We start from the raw sequence: 18,312 nt of genomic DNA, 5'->3' as shown, positions 1-18,312 counted from the left end.
AAGACTGAGACATTGCTGAGAGTCTTGTGAGTTGGTCTTGATTTTTCTTTGTACTTGGAGAAAGGTTGGAGAGGTCAGTCACACTCAAGATAGCTCTGTCTCAAAGCTACTTTCTTTCTCACAAAATGGAATCTGCTAAAACTTCAAACTAATCAATTGAATGAGCTACAGTCAGAGTAACAAGCCCTGCTCCCTTTGTTTTGCCTTGTAGTGTTACGCGATGACTTCAGACAGAACCCGCAGGATGTGGTGGTGGCGCTCGGGGAGACTGCCAGTCTCGAGTGTCAGCCCCCACGCGGGCATCCTGAACCCACCACCTTCTGGAGGAAAGATAAAGCTCGTCTTGACCTCAAAGATGACAGGATCACGGTGAGTTACTCCCCAGGGACAACAATCTTTTACATGACCCTCATACTCTGGATCACATACCCAATGATTCACATACTCAATGTGAATAGGTCACATGAGGGGTGGGTGATATGACCTAAAATTTAAACTAAAATTAAATTAACCTAAAATTTTTTTTTTTCTTTTTTTTTTCTTTTTACAGTGATGTATTATATCACTGTATTACAAAAACATGGTTCTACCTCTTCACTTTATTAGCAATGTAACAGCGCATATTCCTTAGAATAGAAGAAGGTCTTTAAAAAAAATGGATTTGTATGCGTTTCTTGGATCCAAATAGGAATAAAAATGGGGTACATGCTTACATGAGTAATCAGCCCCATAATGTAGGTTAATTAGTAAATGTAATGTGATTCATTCGTACAGTGAGACAAATGGTAGGATTAGGCATCTCAACAGCATTTATTTGGCAGAAAACCCAAAGTATATTATATAAGTACAACAATCAGTGTACCATGGGGCATGTCTATCAAGAGCATTTGCATACAGCAGCAATAGACACACATACCAATGCAGCACGCAGCAAAGTGTGCTTTCCTGTAACAACAAAACCAGCTGGACTTGTGTTGCAGTATAAAGAGTGGAGATAATGTTAGCTCTGGCTATGTGAGACGACACAAAAAGCAACATGAAAAAAGTTGTAACATCCAAGTTACAACTCTGCTTATATATTCCCATCAAGTTAATCCACTGATTCTTCACTTCTTGAAAGTGGGAGTAGATGAAGACTTTGTGCTGGTTCTTGCAGCCAGCCGCAGAGTAATTGCAGTGTGTTGCTTGTAATGTTACCTTCCACATTTTCATGTTAGCGGAGTCTGCGTCATAGCAAGGAAAATAGTAGTTAGTGGATGTAACTCCAGCTCTATGAGTATGTGCATAGCCCTCTACCTGCATGTTATTGCAGCCAAAGTAAAGCACGTTTTTTTTTATATATTTTTGTCACGTAATGATGGTATTGTAAAATCTGTCATGTCAGAACGTGATGCCAGTGGCTGAATACCTCTAATTCACATTTACCTGGAACTGTTGCAGTTTGCTTTGAACTATGCATTGTTTTGTCAGGTTCGTGGAGGAAAGCTGACCATCTCAAATACCAAGAAGACTGATGCAGGGATATATGTGTGTGTTGCAGCCAACATGGTGGGAGAGAGAGAAAGTGAAAAAGCTCAGCTGTCAGTATTTGGTAAGAAGTCTGACATACACTCTGTGCCTGGCACAAAAGAGAATAAAGCATGAGTTTTATTCGCACATTTACTGCACATTAGCACATACAGTATTTATTACTCTTTCAAAAGTATATTTAGCATCTATGTTATTTGTACTGCCCTCATCTAGAAAGACCAGTGTTCGTGCAACGACCTGTGAACCAGGTGGTCTTAGTTGATGAGAGTGTAGAGTTCAGATGTCAGGTCCACGGTGACCCACAGCCTACGCTGCGCTGGAAAAAGGAGGACGTAGATATTCCCCGCGGCAGGTGAGGGATGTGTGTGGTGCATTTGTCTGTGTCGGCATGCATTTGTCTGAGTGTGTATGTTTATAAAGTAAAAGTCATAATGGATAAATGCAGAAGCACAGCTGGTGTTTGCAAGACTGTTGTACTGAACTGCATCAGATCATACGGTGTTCCTTTGGTTTGGTTCACCCTTGTGGACCTACAACATAAGCACTTATTAATTGCATTGCGTTCCCATTAGAACTCTTGTTTTTAAAGTCATTATCTGCCTGTCATGTGGGTCTTAATAGTTAGTGCTCAGTGCTTGACACTTTTAATTACAGCATGTCTCATTATACAATCTGGCTGTTCATCAAAACCTTTTAATTTCTTAGCTAGGTTTAAGCAGTCCTTATGTTAGATTTTTCAGAAGTCTGAAGCAGTGCATATCCATATAATTTTATAATCTCTTTGACTAGTTTATCCATGGCCCTGGATTGTTCTCCTACTTCTTGCTTTTGATTGATGGAAATTTGACAGCTAAAACTAATTATAGATCATGTTCTTGGATATGTTTTCAATTACTACTAGAATTGCTATCAAGTCAAGCTTCAATAAATCAAATACAAGAGCATTAACTAAATAGATAAAACTAAAGTACTGTAAATATGGAGCCTGTGATGCACAGAACCGAGTTAGTGAACTATGTTAAATTGATTATTCAGCTTTGAAAAGGCCTACTAAAAGCCTGTCATCCCCTGAAAACAGAGAAATGTTTTACATTTCTTGTGCTGCAAGTTTAACTAACACCTGTTACAAGCCATCACTGCTATATGAAAACAGAATGGTACCCTCTCAGGTGTATCACAGAATATATTGTCAGGTAGAGTCTAATGACTGCCTGTCTCTCCGTCTGGCTTCCTGTCTGCCTACCTGAGTTGTGCCCTCTACCTCAGCACCCCTTGACTCTAGAAACATGTCCTACTTTCAGACCTGCCTCGCCTCACTTCCCTCCTTCCACTTCTTTCATTCTTCTCCTAAACCCGTCAGCCTCCTGGGAAGTCTGTATCTGGGTCGAAGATGTGCTGTGAATGGAGTCCTCACCAGACTCTGGACAGACCCCACAACCCCCATCGATATTCTGCCCACACCCTTTGGAACGTCTATTTCAAATGTGACTTTTTCTCACCCCTTGTGCCATTTCTCTGCCTGACTTGCCTCCCATCTCTGAATCAGTATGGCTGGCTAGACAATTTCACAGGATCTCTCACGCCAAAAGGGACCCCAGAGAGGGAGAGCCCCACTCCTTTTCTCTCTGCTCATTCTGTCCGTAGCCCCTTTGAGGCACTTATCCAAACTCTGGTAGCTGAGATGTTTCTCTCCTCTAACTGCTGCCTTACAGTATGCTGCACTGGTGGACACACACTGATGCATGGAACATATCTATGAATTAGTCATATCTTACTGCTCGGCTCATTCATCAAATTCAGTTTGTAAGGCTGTGCCACTCCCTTATTTTCAGACTGTTTGTCTATTTCTCCCTCTGTCTCTGTCTCCCTGTCTTTTTCTTCCTCCCCCACCCCCCCACATTCACACGCACGCACGCACGCACGCACGCACACACACACACACACACACACACACACATAATATAGCATACTGCATAGCCTCCACCACAGTGGGTGGCTCGTCTTTATAAATATTGAAATAGTGGAACGGCTAGGGTTCCAGCTGAAAGCACCTTTCATTTTGCCATGCCTTCATCTCAGCATAATTGCTCCCCTTTTTCTGCCTCTGTAGCAGAGTGTGTGCAGCAGGGAGTCTTAATTGCCTTAGAAAGTCTGTCTTTATTCTATCAAAAATGACACAACCTTTATAAAAGCTTCCATCTAAAGCATCACAAAAGTGTACGGAACCTTGATTCAATTTCATTGTTTGTTGTTTGTGTTTACTTTATTAAAACGAATATTTTAATATGCATATAATTGTTATTGATCTTCCAGTTTTATAAAATTTGTCACTTCACTCGATATCACCGCTCCCGTCTGTCGCCAGGTATGATATCAGATACGAGAAAGAGGACTTCCTGCTGAGGATAAAGAAAGCGTCAGTCAGTGACCAGGGAACCTTCACCTGCCTCGCAGAGAACCGTGTGGGTAAAGTGGAGGCCTCTGCCTACCTTACTATCAGAGGTGGGTAACTGCTTATGGACTCACTTGTGGCAAAGCTCATAACCCATCCCTGATATTTTCTGTATCTCCCGAAGCAGGCCACAGGACAATCACTCCTTTATTGCTCACTTTACGAGTGTTATTGCCCCCCTGCTGAAAGTCTGGGCCTGGCCTCAGCCTTTCTTTCATATAGCACGCTGATGAATTTGATTGTTTCAGATCTCCAGCTAGGCTCCAGATATGAACAGTCTAACCAGCTCTAAGTGAACTGTTATGACTCCTCCTGGGGGGCTCATTCTCTATCCAGCCCACTCACTCCATATTTACACCATAACAATGAGAGGAGAGTGTTTCACAGTAAAGATTGATATTGTGAAAATAAAACAATATTGCTATTTGACAAGTCCCTTTTGCGTCTGCTCTTTACATTGTCATTGAAGAGTGCTAAGACATTGTCCATGCAAATGAAGAAGCAGAAGAATGAAGCAGCAATTCACTTGGAACCAACCAATAACACAAACTTAACACCTGAATAAATATACTAGAAATCATCATACATATTGTACATCACAGATCTCATTACATTAACTGTTCATTCCTTTTTTATTATATATTTTGTGTTATATTGGATTGGATTCTTATTCTTGTTATTGTCATGTTACTCATGCATGAATTGTCCTATATCATGGAAAGATATGCTGACCCAGTCTTAAGACTGGCGTCAAAGCCAAACAATATATTTTCTGCCAATATATCCTTTATGTCAGCCAGATTGGTATGTGTGTGGTTTAGTTAAATTTCATAAGCCAGGTATAGTGAGTTTACGCAGATCACCAATACAAAACCTGCACTCTGGCAGTAAACATTGGACAGTTTTTCAAAAAGACAGGAATTTTACCAAGCACATAATCAATACAGAAAAACACCTTAGCTGAGTTTATGAATTTATGCTTTTGTGTTATTATATTTTCACCAGCTGTTTTTTTCACTGGTAAAAGTTCTTTTCGGGCTGATATTGAGAGGAGACAAGTAATACATGACAGTCAGCCAGATATCAATGATATCCAATTGCTTAATAGTTATAATTTGCCATTCAATTCATTTGATTGAATCTGCCCTAAACCTGCCTTTGTCAAAGGTTTGTTTCATGGGCATGAGACACTTGATATACAAATAGATCTGTTACTGTAACTGTGTGAATGTGTTATTCATCTGACATGAATAAAGCGTTACAGATAAACTGTTCAGCTGGTGGTTTTTGGCAGTTGTTACCCTTCCCCTAATGTTGCCAAGGTGCTATTTCCTTGAGGCCCATGCCATCACCTGCTTTTGGTGACTGAGCTCCACCCTCCTCCCCCCAAACTTCATGGATGGAAACCCAACTCCACCTCATTCATTTCTGATTTTCATTCTTATTTTTTCTGTCCCTCTGTTCTACTCCTCTGCTTTCCTTCTCTCTGTGTTGTGTGTTAATCTCACCCACACCATTGTTGTGTCACCAGCTCGCCCTGTTGGTAAGTAAGAGCTGATCCCATTGTGCATGCGTTGCTCTCTTTCTGTTTTTGATCACACACGTATGCATGGACTGTTGTGGCATTCCACAAACACATTCATTGAACTGCTATTGGACATGCATATCTACATTGTTACAATCAACCCCTGACTTCCCCTGGCAGTGGATTTACCACCTCTCTACTTTCAAAATGGAGGTCAAGACACAGTATGGTTGATATGCCTTATTTCAAAAACTTGAACTGATGAAGATGTTAAGACCCTGCTAATTAGCTATCATTCATTCTGATGTTGTGGCAGCTGAATGAATGGCTTGTGTGATCGGCATAGTCAAGAAATAGTTCTTAGGCAAATAGCGAAGACCTCACGCATGAGTCTTTTAGTTTGCCGCTGGACCTTCCGTACAAGTATTTTTATTTTTAGCCTCCTATAATACAAACTTTACAAGTCTGTGCAAATGTGTTGCGATTGTGTTTTGGTTTATTTTACCTTTAACCTCAGAGGCACCCCAGTTTGTGGTGCGACCCCGAGACCAGATTGTGGCACAAGGACGAACAGCTACCTTTCCCTGCGAGACCAGGGGCAAACCTCAGCCCACTGTCTTCTGGCAACGAGAGGGTAGCCAGGTGAGGATACCGATTTTAAGAAAATGTACTTGTTTATATCATGTAGATATCTGTGCAGGATTGGGATATAATGACTTCTTTTTCAGGCCCACCTTGCTATACAGACAGAAATTCTTCAACAGCATTCAGTGTAAAGTATCTAAAATCTAAAAAATGCGCATGGATCTGCATAAAAGGCTCATACCAGGGGACAGCAAAATGTGGTTCTGTTTCACACACAGATAATGAAGTGGTCTTTTATCATCAATCTACACCCGTCTGACCGGCCAATTCACTGAGCAAGAAACAATGTCATGTGCTGCATTAGAGTCATTAGACATAATGAAAGCAGGCTAATGTCCTTTCCTGCCCATCAGCTTGGCTGCTTGGGGTGCAGAAACGGACAACGCTGATGCCTCAATTTCAAACCATGACTGCAGGTTATCACAGCAGGATTATCACTCTGGGGGTAAACTGCCATTCAAATAGTAGGAAAGAGACATTGACCCACTTTTCTAGCTCAATTGTATATGGAACGTGGAATTATGTTGGATGCATATTGTACCTTGAACATAACTTAAACATAATTCATTTAAAGTCAGTTGGCTAAAGTTTCAAAACAGATAAAATTAATTATCTCCCTGACAGGCAACATTTAATGTGGCAAAGTAATTAGTTAGAAAAGTTTGTCACTATTAGTGTCAGGAAGATAGACATGAGTATCATCTGCATAAAATGATAATACGTATAGGAGCAATAATAGTCCCAATAATCTATTTAAAGCAGTGGAGAAGTTTGTGTGGGACATAATATCTGTTTATGAGGGTTGGTGAAGACCATATCTGCTCCTAATAACTCAATATTTCAGGTCACTGTTGATATGAACAGATGGAGAAGACCAATTTCTCACTTTCAGATGGAAAGTGTCTTGTCAGTAAGAAAAAAAGAGGTTTAACTTCTTTCAAAGGGATTCCAGTTGAAAGATTTTATACTTTTAGCTTGCTACAAGCATGCCATCCCATTATATTTATATTACTTCTCTCTGTCACTCCCTGCAGGATCTTCTGTTTCCCAACCAGCCAACACAAGGAGACAGTCGTGTTTCTGTGTCTGTGAATGGAGAGTTGACCATTTCATCTGTGCAACGCTCCGATGCGGGGTATTATATCTGCCAGGCCCTCACTGTAGCAGGCAGCATCATGGCCAAGGCCCAGCTTGAGGTGGCAGACGGTAAGGCTGGACACACACAAAGATGGAAAATGATTAGTAGTACAGTTTTTTTTTTTTTAGTTATTTAGTTATGTGATTAAACAGTTCCAACATGCACTGACAATTATCTTTAAACATTTTCTACTTACATTCTATTGCTACACCCTGTTAAGTACATTATGCATCAGGGAGTCGCATCCACAGTATTAGTGAATACTCAAACACTATTGCATGATTGCATGGCTCAATACACAGGTAATTTCACCGGAATGAAGCCATTACTTTTCCCCCCGTGGTATCATCTGGAGGGATTTCTACAAATAGTTGGTAGAGGACAGAAACACAACTGCTTTTCTGATGTAATAATATGTAAAAATAGATGAAGCATAAACTGCATATGTATACTCATCGCGTAACTTGATTTGAAGAGTAGTTGGTGCAGAATGCCTACTTTTAAGTGATATTATCTGCAGGTCTGAACAGCCAACTTGTTTTTCATGTTTTTCGTAACATCATTCAGATTTTAGGCTGTGGAAACATCAAACATATGTCACTCAGCCTCCTGAAATCACATTGTTTTTACAATGTTGTTCAAACTTGGGGATTGTGCTAATAACATGCATTAAAATTTGAGAGCCTTGTCAAAAGCATTTTGCATTTGATGTCTTTTTTAATGTGATGCTGGTATTGCTTTGTTTTGAAGTCATACAGAAATGCACACAGAAGCTTGCAGTAATGTCCAGACCTTATAAAACATTGAATACCCATATATGAAAGGCTATTTTTCTGCCCACACTTACATTGACGAAGATGCATCTGTATGTTCTAAAAGCCAGTCACCCACAATCATGCTTTTCATTATCACCTCACTGTAGTAAAATTGGATGGTCTGAAAAGACTGAAACTGTGTAAAATAAAACTCTCCTTGATGGAGAGACACTTTACACTTTTTTGACAAAGCTTTAATGTCAGCATTAAGTGCTGAGCTGCTGCCAGCTGGGAGCTGTTTATGCCCCTCTCTCCATTTGTTTCTTGGCTTTTTCTCCCACACATTATTAAATTAACATCTGTTGAAGTGTTTTTTGGAGAGGAAATGACTCTTGCTCTGTCACTCAGAGGAGATGGATCAATATCCAAATGTTTGTTGTAGAGCATGGGGGATGGGAGAAATGCGCTTGATTGATGGCTGTAAACAGAGAGTTGCGGTGATGCCGAGTGGGCTTTTGGAAGCTTGCACAGTGCTGTTTCCAGCATTCCTCAAGATGAGGGTTCCTCCACTGAATGAAAAGTATCTGAAGTTTCAGACATGGACTAGTGCTCCGCCCTGGGCGTTGCTTTAGATGTGTGACAGGTTTATTAATTATCCAATTAGACTTGGGAGGAGAGTACGTGCTGCAACTTAAAGATGAAGATAGTGATTCCTGTGTAGAATTAGCAAGTGCAGGGCAGTTCTCCTGACCACTGTAAGACCAGGAGTCTCACTCTAATCCACACACATGACTATGTCCACTAGACTGCATGCTAAGGACATTTTATTCAGCCATTTTTTGCTGAAATGTGCTTGGAACCTACTGAGCATACAGATACATTTGAGATTTTGCAGTGAGGCAAGTGGTTTTGCCAGGTTTCTATGAATGTGAAAATGGGTCACCACTGGAATCCATTGCAACTGCTGGGAATTCAAGCTGACCACAGCCGCTGCCGTCCTCGTAGGAGCAAGATACACTTTTTCCAAAGCCATATGTCAAGCCTACAGGGGTTGAGTGTTTGATACGAGATAGATTTTGAGTGTAGAGAGATTACTACAGACACTGAGGATGCCTGGAGGCTTAAGTGGCTGCCAGCCTACACACCAGGACCTGACTCCACAAGACTTACCTTTCAATGCTAGTCTCGAACAGTGGTATAGTTGTATTTGTAGAAATTGATGCTTGGATCATCAAATCAATGTTTTAACTATCAATATCCCCTCAGTACCGGGGATACAAATAGTAATTAGATCTCCAACATCCCTTTATCTGCAAACTGGCTGTAAAGTAATTCATTTTATTTTGAAGCTGCAGTAGCCTCTAGTAGTGATAAGTGATAAACACTCACGAAAAGCAACATTTTGTTATTACCTTTGTCACTAAAACTGGAGAATATGATTGGATTTCTTACAGTGCTACAGCTAAATTAGAAACAGCAGTAGGATGTTGTTGTTGTTGGCTCTCTAATCACTTGGGGCAATGAGAGATTGCTGTACAGTGGATGTAATGTTTTCCTGAAAATGCAGTGCTAGACTGTCTATTGTTAGTCGATATGAAGACTAATCTTATGCTTAAGCTCTCCATGAAAGACTGACAGATGAGGAATTTATTTTATGTTCATAACACTGTTTGCCACATGAATTCAACCTCCCTGATGACTGGCATATCACATGTGGTTCTGCTTACTGCACCTAGTTGTATCTGATTTCTTGGCTAGTCTGCTTGAGTTGCTGTGTTCCTCATTGTGTGGAAAGAGGTGTGATGAAAGATAAGGCAGAGGGAAACTGCTGTAAACACTTGTGCAAATGGAGACAGATCTGATAACAGTGGAGAGCAGCAGTGAAGAAATTGGGAGCGGGTAAGTAACATGCCTCGAGAGCTTCAACACTCCAGAAATCACTGCTGCAGAATCCAGAGGCTGCTTGGGATGATATAACATGGTTTAAAAAGCTTTAAAAGAGACGAATTGTTCGTCTGCTTGGCATGTTAATTCATAGTTTAGTTTAGTGTGTTCATGTGTGTGTGGTGGCTGCCAAGAAGGGGAGGGAGGAGGTACAGCCATGAGTCAGAGTAGGAAGAGAGAGGACAGGCACAAATGTGTTGAGAGGTGTTATAAAGAAGGTATGGTAATTAGCACCACGGGTGAAGCATCGTTAATCCTCACCTAGTAATTAAAGCTCAGAGGTGTGATGCAGTGCCATGAGCACACTGCCCTACTGCTGAAAAGGCCCACAAAACAGTCACTTCCTCTCACAACAAATCCAACAGATTGAACCCTGACATCTTGAGTCTGCAACCACCAATGCAATTACCGCAATCACAAATTAACACCTTCCGATAAGGTTATGCTTTTTTTCACATATCAGACAAAATCTAACCAGTTAGAACAGAGAGCCGTTGCTTCATGTCAAGATCATAACATGAAAATTACAGTGCTAGAAATGCATTCAGATAATAACACCTGTTCCTCAAATATTGTCCTCAGCTCTGAAGGACCGCCCACCACCCATCATACGGCAGGGCCCATCCAACCAAACGCAGGCACTGGGTGGTGTGTCCCTACTTAGGTGTCAGGCGTCTGGGGACCCAGAGCCTACAGTCACTTGGAGAAAGAATGGGGTCAGTCTACTTGGAAAGGACCCGCGGTTTTCCCTGCTGGAGCACGGCAGCCTTCAGATCCAGAATACAAAGGTGGGTTATAGTGGATTACAGGGAGATTGCATATACAAAGAGTTAGCATGCAGCCTTGTTCCTGTTATGTGGCACACTGCCCTACTATAAGGGCTGTAGGTTGTGAACCTCACTCAATCCTTGCTTGTGAGTGACTGAGCCTTTCCAGGATGCCCCTTTCATACCCAGTCATGATACTATCACCTGTTACCAATCAACCTGTTTACCTGTGGAATGTTCCAAACAGGTGTTTTGTGAACTTGTCTTTTGTTGCTCCTGTCCCAACTTGTTTGAAACGTGTTACAGCATCAAACCCAGAATGAGCATACATTTAGAAAAATCAATGAAGTTGGTGAGTTAAAACATTTATTTATTTATTTATTTTTGACTGTTTTCAATAGAGTATGAAAGTGTGTTAAAAAGGATTAGCAGGTTATCATTCTGTTCCATTTGTTTTTCACAGCGTCCGACCTTTTTTGTAATTGCCGTCGTAGTTTTACAGTGAATTAAACGATAATTCCAGTTTGCAATGAAGGTTTTACTGTTGTAGTTTTGGCCATGATAACATTACATAAATCGAAGTAATGGAAACACAGCGGCATTGCTGCATTGACGTTCAGTTCGGAAAGTCAGACAATTAGTTTATTAACAAGCCAGAGTGTTTTCAACCTGACAGTTGATTGCCTCATTAGACTTTTTTTTAGCATTGTCGCTGCATTCGGAAATCTCAACAATGAGCTTCCAATCTTATTATTGCCAATAGAAGTGATGGGCAAAAATCTTAAGATTATGAAGTTGTAATAAACCAGAATGATCTGTTAAGATAACTGGGATAAATTGTCTGATTGCAAGCATCCTGCAGAAGAACATACCTGAAGTGGTGCAGGCAATTGCAGCAATTAAGGTTCACATGCAGTGGTTCCATCAGGACTTGGGGATTAATTCATGAAAACAAAGGATTGTTAATTAATCTTTGAGAGAATGTTTTACCCCAAACTGTAAATGGAGTCGTTCTTTACTCAGCACCATATCAGTTGAATCTCCTTTAGATGTGTCCCTGCAAATAATCATACTGTGCACACATTTCACATTCTCCTTACCTGCAGGTTAAGCATGTATACAATGCAATGTAATTATTTTTCTTCTATTTGGAAGGACTCCTGTTCTGTGTCTGTGTTTCATTATTTTGATTAACTACCTTCCACTGTGCTGTCGATACGAAAGCATCTTGTGCGCACATACATACAAACTAAAAGAAAATGTCTAATGTTTACGTTTTTTGTGTTTGCACATCACAACCGCCTATTGCATGTGAAAGAGGAACGAGAAATTGTGCAGTCAGGTTGCTTTTAAAAGATGAAAAGTGAGTATTGATTTTTATAAGTTGTTAAACACTGCGCCTTAGTCTGAATCTGAGGCAGCAGTTAGACTCAAGGACAGGGACCTATGGAGGAGTCTAAAGGGGCTAATATAATGGAGGAACTGCAATATACAGTGTCCTGTCACAGTGTCAAAGTGCTCTTTCTGTATCACTCTCTCTTCTGCTCTCTCCTGAGAGATAGCATGGTCGTCAGTGGCTCCTAAGGCATTGCCCGTATAAAATAGATTGTCATATCACTTATTTCCTTGTGTCAGCACTGATGATGATAATGTTGATGGCTCTGGGAGTGGGGGGTGACTATTATTGGAGGAAATCAATTAAGAAAATTAATGTAAGCTCTTACTGGGCTCTTTTTTTTCATTTGCCGGTGTTAAAGTTTTCTCTCATCCACTCTCCAGCTTTTCTCGAGCCAAATGCAGGCCAGTGGAGGTTAATGCATTTTTACTGTACTACTAGCTGCAAACCTCCTTCAAAAGCTCAGACTGACGTAAGAGCTTGTAGAAACCATCTGGGATCAGAGTTACAAAAGCTATTGGATTCAGTCGAATACAGCCTGAAAGCTGTATCGTTTCTGATTTGGATGAGCAGAGAAAATCTTTATGGGTGTTATGTTTTTAGTGATGAACTTGCTTTCTTGGGAAACTCTTTTTGTGAGTTTTGTTTTGTGTTGTTTTGTTTTTTTTTACAACTACTAATTACTGAACTTACTAGAGTGTCTGCAAATAGCAGTATGAAAAAATCTCTCAATCAGGCATCCTTGGTATTGCCTCAAGTAATCAGGAAGTCATTTTTTGCTTTAAGCTTTTTAAATTACAGATAAATGCATGAACTCGCCATTCTATTAGGTTCAGATGTACAAAACATTTCACAATTGGCTTTCAGAGAGTGATTGGGCTGATGCTTTCAGTATAAGGATGTGGATAAGGCCTGGACTCTTTTTAAAGAGCATTTTATAGCTGCACTTGATGCTGTTGCTCCAATGAAGAAGACTAGAATTAACCAGAGAAGTGGAAACTGTATGACAAGTTTAGATCTTAATACTCAATGAGTATTGTAATGATTTATATTTTACAAAAGTCGAAATTACTTATTGGTTACAATAAATATGTTAATTTTTAGATATCAAGCCTGATGTAAGTCCCAGTTTTATGTGGATATTGTTGCTGAAGATCAAATCAGCCCAAAAAATTGTGGAAAGTACTTAATATCTTTGTTGGACTAATCACTGAGGAAAAAATATGTTTTGATAAAGGGAGGTTTGCTAGTGATTTTTTAATATATTTTTCTCAAAACATTGCTGCTACTTTGGTTGCTAAATTTCCTTTCAGTTCAGGGAGATATGGACTATCATTTTTGAATTATTTTCACAAAGATAAAAATGTTTTTCCCGATCTATTTGAGATAAGTCCTCTTTTAGTGGAAAGGGTGAGGATGTGTCTATTTGGATTTCTCACGACCAAAGCAACAGCAGGCTCTCATATACTGCTGAATTTGCATTACCTGGGTATGACGTCAATGAGATTAAGACCACTCCTTGTAATGAATTAGAGAGTGTCAGAGAGTGGCTCATAGATAACAGGATTTCAATACATTTGAGTTAAACAGTCAGTTCTCTTTGGAACTTAGAGGAAGTTGAATAAATACATTGAATGTCTCATATTTAGGAATAATATAATATAATGCTGCCCTGCGATTGACTGGCAACCGGTCCAGGGTGTACCCCGCCTCTTGCCCGTTGACAGCTGGGATAGGCTCCAGCCCCCCAGCAACCCCGAAAGGGATAGGTGGTATAAAAAAATGGATGGATGGATAATATAATGGAATATTAACAGGTACTCTGCTGAGAATCTATTGCTGCTAAAATATTATTTAACTGTGGCAGCAAACTTAAGTTCATTTACTGCAGAACAAGGCTTTTCAACTACTCTGTTAAGAAACTTCTTAACATCATCGATAAAATGTCAATTCCATTGTGCACATTCAGATTGGTACAGCATGTTTTTGTATTTCAGGATTGTGTTGTTTGGTTTTTGTGTTGTGTTTTCTTCCTCCTTCAACATCTTGAGACCATGTTGGAAATAAGTGTTTTTACTTTAACATGTTATCCTTTTGATTTTTGGTTTATGTGTCTGATAATCCATCAGTGAAATCAGTCGCTCAATTAAATGGGACCTTGTTTGTACCTTCATGATAGTCGTATAATCTTTCTCCCATAGCTGTCTGACTTGGGGTTGTACACCTGTGTTGCTACCAGCTCCAGTGGAGAAACATCATGGAGTGCCTACTTGGATGTCAGAGGTCTGCTTCAGTAGGAAATTCCAATGAAAAATGAACACAGTTTGCTGCCTATCAAGCATAACATTGCCTTGATAGTCTTTTCTTTTGGAGGTATTCATTTTGTGTCTACATTTATTCTTTTGTCAGAGTCCACCGACCTCGTAGACTTGATGTCCCACAATGCAACAGCCCTCCCAGGGCCGCCCTCCAAGCCAGAGGTCACTGATGTCACCAAGAGCAGTATCTCGTTGTCATGGGAACCAGGGCCAGAGGCGGGCTCCCCAGTGTCCTCCTATGTCATTGAGGCTTTTGGGTATGTCTGTGACCTATGGCCTCGAGCTACATTTAGTGACCCCGTACTTTCATGGCAGTAACAGATGTGGGGTGTTTCTGTGGGCAGTTCAATCAAGCCAGGACAATTTCAAACAGAATTATGGATGCCTTATCTCCTACAGTTTTACAGTTCATTTTACAAGACTGAAAAAGTGGTATTTACTGGTCTTCTGTTATTTAAATTTGAATGCTAATTATTTGACAAAAAAAAGCTCTCTTCAAACAGAAAGATTGGCACATAAAAAAGCTCTTTTCTCTCCCTACCAAATAGTTGACAAAAAGGAAGGACTACAAAGACATAGATGATTGTTATTCTGATTCCTCTTTTCGTTTGTGACAGGAAGTCTTTCAAAAGATTTCACAAGAGTTTGGCATGTCATTACTGTGTGACTTATGATTTTAGCCCCCAGTCTCTTAGAGCATGGCCTACCAGTGGTGCCCCAAATAAACTGTCTGGGTTACTTCTTTGGTAACGAAAAGATTCTTTCCAGTAATTAGATTAATCTTGCCCTTTCTACAGTCAGTCAGTGAGTAACAGCTGGCAGACAGTGGCAGACCACGTGAAGACCACTGAGTTCACAGTCCAGGACCTACGACCCAATACTGTCTACCTGTTCATCATCAGGGCAGTCAATGCTCAAGGGCTCGGGGACCCCAGTCCCATGTCTGAGCCTGTACGGACTCAAGGTACAAAAAAGAGAAAGAATGGATTATAAAGGATTCTTAGAGTATGTTTCACTGTTCTGCACTACATGCATGCATTTCTTTCTCTCTCCCAGACATCAGTCCCACAGCACAAGGAGTGGACCATCGCCGTGTGCAGAAGGAATTGGGCGACGTGGTGGTCAGCATGCATAATCCTGTGGTCCTGAGCTCCACTTCAGTGCAGGTCACATGGACTGTGAGTACTTCCAGTGTTTGAAATATTGACAGTGGTTCATTGTAATTGTGGTTTTTCTACCTTCCGAGTGGCAAACAAATGTTGTCTAGGCCTGTTTGAGAACTTTATACATACTTGGCACAGGGTTTTGGATCAGATGGCGCACACACAAGTAAACACTGTGGGATTCATAGTCCGAACAGCTGGTGCTCCATCAATTCAGAATGGTTTGAGGTGATGCAGGAATCAAGACTAATGTTTCTATGCGGGACAAATACATCACCATTAGGTGCTACATGTGTCACTTCTGGAGGCAGTTTGCAGTCAGCCCTTTATCTGGGAAATGTTATTCCTGTCTATTGGCAAGGTGTCCCTACTGCCTGCTGCTGTAGGTTAATGACATACCCAGGATGGGCTTACACTCGTCTGCTACTTCATGCTTGTCAGTACAACAGCCATGTACTGTAACACGACTTGCAGCCTGACACAGTGACAGGATAAAGCTGTGTTTGTGGTTGATCTGAATGGGTACACGGATATTATTCGACCAGACTCTGCAGGAAAAATACTCATTCATTACCTGTTGTCAAGCACAGGTTTTTCTATTAAAGTGGTTTGTGTGCATTGTTGGATTTGGTCTGAAGTCTTTGTTGCTAAATGTCAGGTGACCAAAACAGACATGCTCAAATTGCATAGACATAACCATAACCCTTATTCCAGACTTCATCTTAAACCTAAACTCATCCCTGGCCCATATATTCAGTGTGCGCAGGCTGTATCTCTTAATCACTTGGTTTGTACTGTTGAGTATGCTTTTCTATAAATTTCCTACAAGACAGCCACAAGACAACAATACAAATCCCCCCTGGTTTTATGCACAGTAAGATCAGAGATCTGCAAAGCTGCTACTTCAGGAAAACAAGATTTGTGCAAGAGACTAATTATACATTTAACATGTTTAGATTTTCATTCATTCTGCAGCTATCTTCTAAGACAATAGGGAGGTGAACACAGAAGAAGGTAATTTATTCTGATTCAGGACTCCAAACATATAAATTATTTTTCAAGTAACATATTCTTGCCTTTATAAGGCTTTTAGATTCACAAACCATGTTAATGACGTGGACTGAGGCTACAGAGAGAGAGAGAAAGAAGAAAAGAGATCCATCCTAATGTATTTTGACTGGTCTGATGATAAACAGCAGCTTTATATCACTTATAAAAGCATATTCTTGCCTATGTCCTTGTTAACTAGTCATCACTATGAGTTGTATCTGTTACATGTTTTACTGCAAAAAAGAAAAAGAAGGACTGTTGTGATCCAGTATTTTGTGTCCATATTCTGATGAAGGTCTCTGGCTCAGGGGTGCTGTTCATCTTTGGCAAATATTTCGACAACACTCGTCATGTGGTTTCTTGCTACTCTGCTGCTAATTAAACTGTATGATTAACTAAGCATGCAATGTCACTGACAGAGGACACAAGCTGAATGCTGATCCTCAGCTCAGAAGCAGTTTTCACACAGATGTATGCCACCGCCTACATCATTACCATACAGCATGTCTTCATCCCACTCTCTCTCCTTCTCCTCTTCTCTCAGGTGGAGAATCCATCCCAGTTTATTCAAGGCTACCGTGTTCTGTTCCGGCAGACGTCAGGACTACCCTCCCCGGGGCCGTGGCAGATACAGGACTTGAAGGTCGCTTCAGAGAGGGACATAACTCTCTCTGGTCTGAAGAAAGGCATCGTCTATGAGATTAAAGTGCGGCCATACTTCAATGAGTTCCAGGGTGCAGACAGTGAATCCATGACCGCACGCACCATGGAAGAAGGTAATCGACAAATTCATTCAAATTTTGACAAAAAAAATAAATCAATTTCTCTGCTCACTTTATGTTGCAAGAAATGTAAGATTTACTTACTTATACTCAAGTGTGTGTAAATGACTCTGCCCACTTTTGTATGTAGTTGCCGCTGCAAATGGCTTCATGGCTAGTAATGGATAGTAATGGATTATGGCATTTCAAGTACAACCAACCACACACGCATACTGCTCCGGTGCCATGTCCCCTGTGTGTGAAAACAGGTCTCCCAGACAGCACAGTGGGGGTCTCTGACAAGCCTCGGCCTCTGTGGGTTGGTGGGCAAAGGGGGAGGGCAGAAACTGTCTCTTTTGACATAAGCTGAACTCTCTCTCTGCTCCTCTGTGGACCCCTGCTGCCATGTCTCCGTCACACACCAACCAGGACTGCGTGATATGAACCCCCCCCACACACACACACACACACACACACACACACACACAGAGTCTCAATCTCCAATGAGCTTTATTGGGGATAAGACTTCTTGGTGTCCTTCTGTTGTGCAGGTCAATTCATGCAATTTATTGCAGATCATCTAGTGATTCTCCATAGGTTAACAGTTCATGGCACAAATAAATGTAACAACAACAACAAATATAGGGCTGAAAAAAAGTTTTCTAAAAGCTTGCAATTCATAGATTGATCATAGATCATAGATTGATCAACATCCTGTTTAAAGTTAAAAGTTTTCGGAAAAAAAACAATCCCGAAGTTCTGCTCACTAGCTTTGTCCAAAATGTTCAGCCACATCAAATGGTCTTCGTCAGCGTACAGATTTTGCTTATCCTTGACATGGCTCTGCAGTTATTATTTGAACAAATCA

The 18,312-nt window shown here is 40.7% G+C and overlaps 1 protein-coding gene across 2 annotated transcripts in view; it reads left to right on the top strand.

Moving 5' to 3' along the window:
• LOC139344508 (roundabout homolog 2-like) overlaps positions 1-18,312 on the top strand; it is a 76,202-nt gene that overhangs the window by 41,740 nt on the left and 16,150 nt on the right. For both annotated transcript variants that reach the window (XM_070982756.1, XM_070982754.1), the window contains exons 3-14: positions 212-369; positions 1,471-1,591; positions 1,744-1,882; positions 3,896-4,032; positions 6,025-6,149; positions 7,187-7,358; positions 10,572-10,777; positions 14,354-14,435; positions 14,562-14,727; positions 15,268-15,434; positions 15,527-15,648; positions 17,228-17,459. In XM_070982756.1, the coding sequence (XP_070838857.1) occupies positions 212-369; positions 1,471-1,591; positions 1,744-1,882; positions 3,896-4,032; positions 6,025-6,149; positions 7,187-7,358; positions 10,572-10,777; positions 14,354-14,435; positions 14,562-14,727; positions 15,268-15,434; positions 15,527-15,648; positions 17,228-17,459 (1,827 nt within the window). The remainder of the gene's footprint in view (positions 1-211; positions 370-1,470; positions 1,592-1,743; positions 1,883-3,895; positions 4,033-6,024; positions 6,150-7,186; positions 7,359-10,571; positions 10,778-14,353; positions 14,436-14,561; positions 14,728-15,267; positions 15,435-15,526; positions 15,649-17,227; positions 17,460-18,312) is intronic.

This window comes from Chaetodon trifascialis, chromosome 16 (genome assembly GCF_039877785.1).
Source record: "Chaetodon trifascialis isolate fChaTrf1 chromosome 16, fChaTrf1.hap1, whole genome shotgun sequence".
NCBI lineage: Eukaryota > Metazoa > Chordata > Actinopteri > Chaetodontiformes > Chaetodontidae > Chaetodon > Chaetodon trifascialis.
The sequence above is the reverse complement of the archived record's forward strand: the minus strand, read 5'-3'. Positions and strand labels throughout refer to the sequence as shown.